This window comes from Sinocyclocheilus rhinocerous, unplaced genomic scaffold, assembly GCF_001515625.1.
Source record: "Sinocyclocheilus rhinocerous isolate Xijiao unplaced genomic scaffold, SAMN03320098_v1.1 scaffold50, whole genome shotgun sequence".
Classification (NCBI taxonomy): domain Eukaryota; kingdom Metazoa; phylum Chordata; class Actinopteri; order Cypriniformes; family Cyprinidae; genus Sinocyclocheilus; species Sinocyclocheilus rhinocerous.
Window position 1 is genome coordinate 1143463 of NW_015641057.1, and position 7906 is coordinate 1151368.

Consider the following 7906-nt stretch of genomic DNA (forward strand, 5'->3'; position numbering starts at 1 on the left):
CTTGTCTGAAGGAGGGACTTTGTAGAAAACGAAGTGTTTGAGAGAGGCGGGGCATAGAGGAACTACAATAATGTACAGTATTTGAAAAATAATGTGTTTTTTGAACATTAAAGCATGCCAACATATTCTGTTACACCAAATACACAAAATAATGATCTTTAAAAAAGCATCATATGACCCCTTTAATTGATGGACTGGAGTCGTGAGGATTACTTGTGGATTATACCAGAGATTGTCTTACTACTGGGAGAAAGTGTAACGGTCAACTTGGATCACATGCACCTTGATAACCAATCACATTATAGCCTTGACGTCAATCAGAGTTGTGTGACACTCAATCGCCATTAATGGATACCATAGGAATGAACGAGAAGTGCCGTAAGCTGAATCCCAACTGTCGCAAAAAGTCTGTGACTTCTTATAAAACTACATTTTTTTTCGGTGTAAACTCTAAAAATAGTTTAACTCAAAACTATTGTTTAGTGTAAAACATGTCAAAGATTACCCAATAGCCTGCCGATTCATTAAATGATAGGCTGTTTCCTAAAAAAAAAAAGCTGTTTATTCAGCGTAGTGAAGCCTCTCCTCCATTGACATCCATTAAAAAAAGCCTACAACATCAAAAGAACCAAACCACACAAAGACACTGACCAAGCAAATAAATATAGTAAACCACAAGATAAAAACTACAAAAAAAAAACTCAAAATGAATTAGGGAGAAGAATTAGGGATTTATGAATCAATTACTGCCACTGTGTGAATAATACGTAATCATGTAATCCATAAAAAGTAACTAATCTGATTAAGAGGATTTTAAAAATGTAATATGCTCAAATTACAAGTACATAATTTTTTGGAATCTGAATACATAATCCAGATTACATGTAATCAGTTACTACCCAGCACTGGCTACACGTCATTTCTCACTAGTGAGGTAATATTGGTGTTGTTCGTAAAACAAATGAATTTACGGTTTATCATAGTAGAGACACTGCTGTCGAACAGTGTTGAAAGAAACGCACAGGCTCGGGTAATTCACACGCGCTTAATCTCGCTCTCATAAATGTATTAATAACGGTGTTAGTCTGCTGTCAATGACTCAAACCTACAGTTTTGGAATTAGCAACGAGGCGTGGGATGAGATGCGTAAGAAACTAGTCCTGCACACAAGAGCGTTTCAAGAACAAAACCTGACAAATGTCTCGAAATACAACATCTGAACAATGTCATTCAACAGCCCGTTGTAAATTATTCCTTACTTATTGTGATGTTTTTATCAGCGGTTTGGACCCATTGACTGCAGAGGATCCACTGGCGAGCAAGTGATTTCTCCAAACCTGTTTCGATGAAGAAAAACTCTTCTTTATCTTGGATGGCCTGAGGTGAGTACAAATTTCATTTTGGGGGTGAACCATGCCTTCAACTTAATTAGCAAATATGTGCAATAACTGGACATTTTCAAAGCATGTAATAAAATTCACTTCATTATGTGAAACTGTTTATTGATGAACATCACGGAAATATATGAAGATGTTAGACACTTTGAAACTATATGGTGTTTGTTATGCATATAAAATAGGGTTTAAAAAAAGTGTTTTAAAATTGAAAGACCGTTTCAGGTTAATGAACATCAAAAACAAAGGAACTTGCTAAATTAAACCAACAGTCTTTAAAAGGTTCAACAACTTCGTAAACATCAGTGTGTTGCGCAATCCTTACGGGACTTCAGACATAATGGTGAATCACTGCAGAACGGTTTTCTCGATTTCTTTACTTTTCTGACTTTATCAAAACATCATAAAACACCTATTAGCGTATAACTATACAGAGAAAGCCATATATATATATATATTAAAGCTACACTGTTTTTCCAAGACAAGTTTCCTTTATTTACAAGACATAAAGAATGTTTACTGCCAAACCTTTATGGTTAACCTACACTCCTAAACTTCAGCTTTCAACAATCAAACTGAAATGGCACGAACAACAGGCGCCACACTAAAAAAAACACTATTTAACATACTACATAACTCATTTATGCACAAAAGGCTTTTCCTGTCCTATGACAACAGGGCTTAATATGTGGCAGGAGTTGTTTCTCAGAGACATTTGGTAACAATTTCAGCTTTAGCAGAGGTAGGGGGTATATGCCCTGAACACCTCATTAACCTGATTGGCAACACATCATCAGCACCTGGGGACATTAGCTGATAAACAACCATCAGGACACATTCAGAGGGAGAACCCTGCTAAAAACTTTCCTCCCTTTAATCACCTCAAACTGTGCTTTTCTTTTCCCTACAGCCAAAGATGTTGTATGAACAAAACCGCTAACACCTGAAGAGCAAGTCTGGAAAACTCGTGTTATGAGTGCTCGTCTAAACTCACACGAACATTTTAAAATAATCCTGGCAACAAAAATGATATTGTTAGAGTTCAACTCAAACTGACATAATTCATGTTTCTGGTCTTATGGTGTATGATTCTTCTATCAATGCATGTTACTACACAGAAAATCACCCATCTTTGTAATATTTCAGCATTACATAAAGTCTCTACAGGTTTAGACACTGTTTTAGCAAACTCACACGCACATTATTCTGGTATATAACATCACTTTTCACCAACCAATTCCTGATGGATAAATTTGTTTAAAGGGGTCATATGATGCGATTTCAAGTTTTCCTTTCTCTTTGGAGTGTTACAAGCTGATTGTGCATAGATAAGATCCCTGAAGTTGCAAAGACTAAAGTCTTAAAACCAAAGAGATATTCTTTATCAAAGTTAAGACTCTGCCACCTTACTTGAAAGTACATAGTTCTTGCTTTTCATTTAAAATAAACTACCATTCAAAAGTTTTAATTATTTTTTTTTTTTTTGTATTATGCTCAGCAGGGATGCATTTATTTTAACAACAAAACAAGAAATATAAACCACATTAAAATAACCATTTTCCATTTTAATATCTAGTAAAAAACATATTCCTTTGATGCAACATTACTCCAGTCTTCGGTGTCAAATGATCCTTCAGAAATCATTCTAATATGCTGATCTGCTGCTTAAGAAACATTTATGATTAATGTTGAAAACTGATAAATTTTCTTCAAGATTGTTTGATTAATAAAAAAGTTTTTTTTTTTAATTGTTTGAAATAGAAATCTTTTGAAACAAATATATTTACTGCATATATTGATTTATCAATTTAATGCATCCTTGCCAAATAGAATTTACTTTAAGTATTAATTTCTCAAACTTTTGAATGGTCGTGTATGTCTTGACTTTAAGAGTTCAACTTTAATTCAGGTTATAAAAGAGTGAGCGACCAAGGGTTTAATCTTTAGGATTTTATTAAAATACCTTGTGGAATTTACCATCAGAGGTTACCATCACAAACATGATTGTTTTCTAATAAAAAAGTAAACAAAAACAAAAGTAAAGCTTAAGAGCCTAGTTACAGGATTTTTTTTGTGGTTTTTACTTTTTTGCAGTCTGGTGATGGGGAGGAAAAAATAAATCAATTCACAACAAAAAGAAGGTAAGAGAAAGGAATAAAAAGTTCACATGTTGTAAAAATACATTTCCCAACTTCAACGTTACACGCAGTTCTATTAAAACATTCATTCTTCTGTTGTTAGGTGTCAGTGCGACAAACACGCAGAGAAAAGAGCAATAGAAAGGACAAATATCACAGAAGGACACTCACTGTTGAAAGATGGACTGTGTAGGAGAGCTCTGGAGATCTACAACATGATCTTCATTGGGATGGAGGAAGCGTGTAACTGGCGGCTGTGGGATATGTGTGTGTATTAGAACCCTGAGAGAGAAACCGACTGCTGCGAGTCCATATCTGTCCTCTCCAGCCTCCCTACACGGACCAGATTTAACCACATCGGCGGCTCCTGAAAGGGTCTTTCATAGTGCCTGAGCATTTCACACCTCAAAGTGAAAGCCATTCGTGCTCTCCAGAAATATGCATCAAGCACACAGAGCAACATATGGCTAAAGAAAACAGCCTCCTCTCTCTTGCATGTGTGTTTGTGGGGGGAAAGAGAAGAGGTCGGGGAAAGATTCACCGAAATCTACGACATTAAGGCAGCGAGGGGACCACGGGACGACGAGGGTGCTGAGGGTGAAAGGATGGACCGAGACTCATCTTGAAATGTTTCAATACAACATGTTGAACACTGAATGACACAAACTAGATCGAAACGTCTCATTTCTTGGTTTTAACACAGTGCACATCTCATATCAAAGCTGGATGATGCTGACGGCAAAGAAACACCACGGTAATGCTAGAAGAAACCCGAAAAATTCAAAAACGCTGTAGTACGGAGAAACCTCACAGAGCAGCTAGAATAAAGGGCATCACTTCAGTCTAGGAAAAGCTGCACGTCACTCAAAATTCAACATCAAAGCGTGGCCAATGGGAAGCGAGGGGGAGGGGCCTGATATGGTTATCATGCACGAATCCATGAGGATTGAGGACACTTACGACAACATCGGCTATCAAGAACGCATCCTCAATCGCATAGTTTCAAACCTCCTCCGTTTATTAGCATACATCTCGACGAAGACGTGAAAATGTGCTCCTTTATACAGAGAATTACACAAATCACAGGTCAAGAACTTCCTAATGCTAAAGCCTGAGATTCAAACTACGTCTAATGAAACAATATAATAGACATCCTATGCATGGAGGGGAAAAAAAACAAAAACGCTTTATTTTGTCATTTGCGAATAACTGATGCACTGGATAAGCAGTCACACAAGGTCACATACATGCAGACGCATACACACCCCCTCAGAAATAGGAACCTATGATCTAAAAAAGCTGTACAAAGCCAGAAAGTTGAGCATACATTCAATATCTGTTACTGAGGTACTAGAAAGGCCTTTCTCTTTCTCAGAACGCTATCCCGAGGCACTCTCCTACCTTCTTTGGAAAGCAACCAGCGTTCCAGTGACCTAGCTTTTACATTCTTTCCACCTTATCTTGTGCTCTAAATTGTGAAAACGCAGAGAAAACGAAGGCTGATATCATAGAAGACGCCCATGAAAATGTCAAGCTCGGGGTATATGACCTGCTTTAACTCGGCGACATCACCCATCCTGAGTATCTGGAAGCGTGTCGACAGATGGTGCGGCCCACAGCAGGTCCGTCTGATTTCCCGCTAAACCTTCACGAGAGGCTCTCTGTGGGGGAAGCGAGTCGTCGTCGCCACCTGCTGGCCTTCAACGCTACTGCAGCCTCCGGAGCACCAGGACTTCCTCACAAAAAGGTGGATGAAGCTCAGTTTGTCAGGCCTGTATGAAAATGTGTTTGTGAGTGTGTGTTAAGAGTTTAAGTGCCTTGTGGGAAGGAGGAAGGGCAGGGCAGACGGGCGGATGCGCTACACAGTGATTTCATGGGAATTGATGGAGGACGAGCGTGCCTCACCGCATCACAAAGAGAAGGCCTAATTGGAAAAAGGAGGCACAAGGAGGAAGTACAGCAAGAGATAATCCAGGCCAGAGAGAAGATATGGAAAAACAAGGCAAATATTCTTCAAATGGCTACGAATAAAATTAAAAAAGGTGCCAATGTTATCAGCTTAGCTATGGTGGATCTCAGTATGAGTCAAGCGGAGGTCAATGCTGTACGCACACATTGTAAAAAGAGCATTTTTTGAGGCTAGGTCAAATCTTGCAGATATGTCTTAAGTTAGAGATGCTATACACTATGAATATGGCTTTGTTTGAAATTTGCATTTATGAAGCTGGCTGCCTATGAGCAATCTCCCATCATCATCCTCATTCACAAGCAGTGCACAAAATAAAATCAAGTCGGCTATCACGAGACGATGGAATCTCACGTATGCGTTTTCAATGACACTTATGCAGACCTCAGGCATTACGGATGCTGTAAATCTTGTGACTTAAAGTGGAGCACATGATCAAACCCCCAACAGCTCTGGGAGCGAAGCTCTCTTGTTTTCTGCAAAAATAAAGAGAAAGAGAGAGAGAGAGAGAGAGAGGGGATGGACAAATCTAGAAGATGCCTTCCACATGAAGAGAGAGTGAGAGGAACGCGAAACATCTGAGCTCTTCCCATGGACTGTTACTCTTAGCCACGGGCCATAGCCATTAGCCTTGATCTCCATTATTGAACACCAGCTGTGAAATAATTTTATTATTATAAATAAATAATAAAATGCTGAATTTAAAGACGGTAGCCAGCTGATGCTTTGTTTTGATGATCAAATGTTTGCTAAGATGGGACAGGTTGAGAAGGTTTTACAAATGTATGCTAGGAAGAGGATGGGCAGGGGACGAAGGAAAGAAAACAAGGTCCATGCGTTTATTTCCACGCTGTTAAAACAGATAAGAAAAGAACAGAAATGTAAGAAACACTAATTGGAAACAAACTCCAACTAGTCCAGAGTAGATACAAAGCAAAGGAACTGGGATTTCATAGCTTAGAAATAGTGTGCATCAACCCAATTATTGAATCCTTGAGAGAAGTTATTGCTTTCTGCCAAAGTGAACAATAGAGGAGACCGAGTGGAAATGAGGGGTACGTTCGGGGTACAGGGTTTCACTCCTGGGTTTGTACACGTGTTCTGTTGGGACTGGGGTGACCCAAGGTCACATCGAAAGCAGGGGCGTCAGTCCCACCGGGTGAGGTGAAAGGGCATCGATCAGGGCAAAGATGGAATGTGCTGGGATGCTATTGGTCGGAAGGGATGTCTCTGTCCGCCTCGGCCTTGGAGGGCTGCCCGGGCGAGGGGGTATGAGGCGGGTGTGAGACCGGGGCGATGCCGTGGGCCAGGGGCAGAGATCCAGCCACAATGCCCTCCACTCCTGCCCCGGCTCCAGGCAGCCCGCCCGCTGCTACGCCAATCAGCCCTGCAGGGAACCTACAACAGAGACATGTTTTCACTCTCTCAAACACGCCGAGATACAGTAAAAGCTAGGGCCGCGACGATAAATCGAGGCAGAATCGATTCGTGGATCATTTCTGAGATCTTCCGAATGCATTGCGATTCTCTCTGGAATTGATTCTGAGCTTAGATTTTAACAGCAGATGGCGATCTAATCTAGTTTTTATCCACACACTCAAGTGCTAATGAAGAAGAGTGCTGAAGAGCGCTTGTGCGTTTGGATGAGTATGATTATGAGTATGAGTATGCTTTTATGACTCGAGATTAATGGAAACAGAGCCCACTGTGAACACCCTTGTAATTCGCTTCAACCTTTTCGAATTTTATGAATGATTATTTTTGGTTCAAGTGTGTGTAAGGATTTGGAAACAAGCAGAGTACTGTGGTTTCTAAAAGCATGCAGTGCCATCTGCTGTTGAAAACTAAGCTCAGAATCGACTCGAGAAAGAATCGCGATGCATTCGGAAAATATAATGCTGAATCATTTCTCGATTCGCGATGCATCAATTTATTTCCGAGCCCTAGTAAAAGCACTAAATGGCAGACAGGAGGGAGGTGTAGTTACCTATAGGCTGCAGCTCCGTTGAGTTCAGAGTGAACGGTGGTGGCCTCCATAGACGGCCACTGAGAGGCTGCCATCAAATACTCCTTATTCACGCAGTTCTTCAGACTGTCTGGGATACGACCTGCACACACACAAGAGAGCGCAGTGTCATTTGGACCTATGCAAAAACTTGCTGCAGCTCAATTAGAACTGCACATGAATACTTCAATGTTTTGTATTACTCTGGCATGCTTTGCAACTAGGGATGGGAAGATTCCCCGATTCGCTCGGTGCATCGGCATAAAAAGTTAACGATGCGGTGCATCGGTTTAAAAAGTGTGCATCGGCTACAAGCTGTCATTTATATCGCGGTGCATCGTTTCTAACATATTTGCATCGGTAAAAAACGATTTATATATAATTACTAGTGGATGCGCTATAC

At 40.1% G+C, this 7906-nt stretch overlaps 1 protein-coding gene across 4 annotated transcripts in view; it reads right to left on the reverse strand.

Annotated features, from left to right (window-relative positions):
- Positions 1-4358: 4358 nt before the first annotated feature.
- LOC107754460 (C-terminal-binding protein 1-like) overlaps positions 4359-7906 on the reverse strand; it is a 26209-nt gene continuing 22661 nt past the window's right edge. For all 4 annotated transcript variants that reach the window (XM_016570904.1, XM_016570905.1, XM_016570906.1 and 1 more), the window contains 2 exons: positions 7486-7606; positions 4359-6896 (listed from right to left, as the gene is read on the reverse strand). In XM_016570904.1, the coding sequence (XP_016426390.1) occupies positions 6707-6896; positions 7486-7606 (311 nt within the window). In that variant the 3' untranslated portion in view covers positions 4359-6706. The remainder of the gene's footprint in view (positions 6897-7485; positions 7607-7906) is intronic.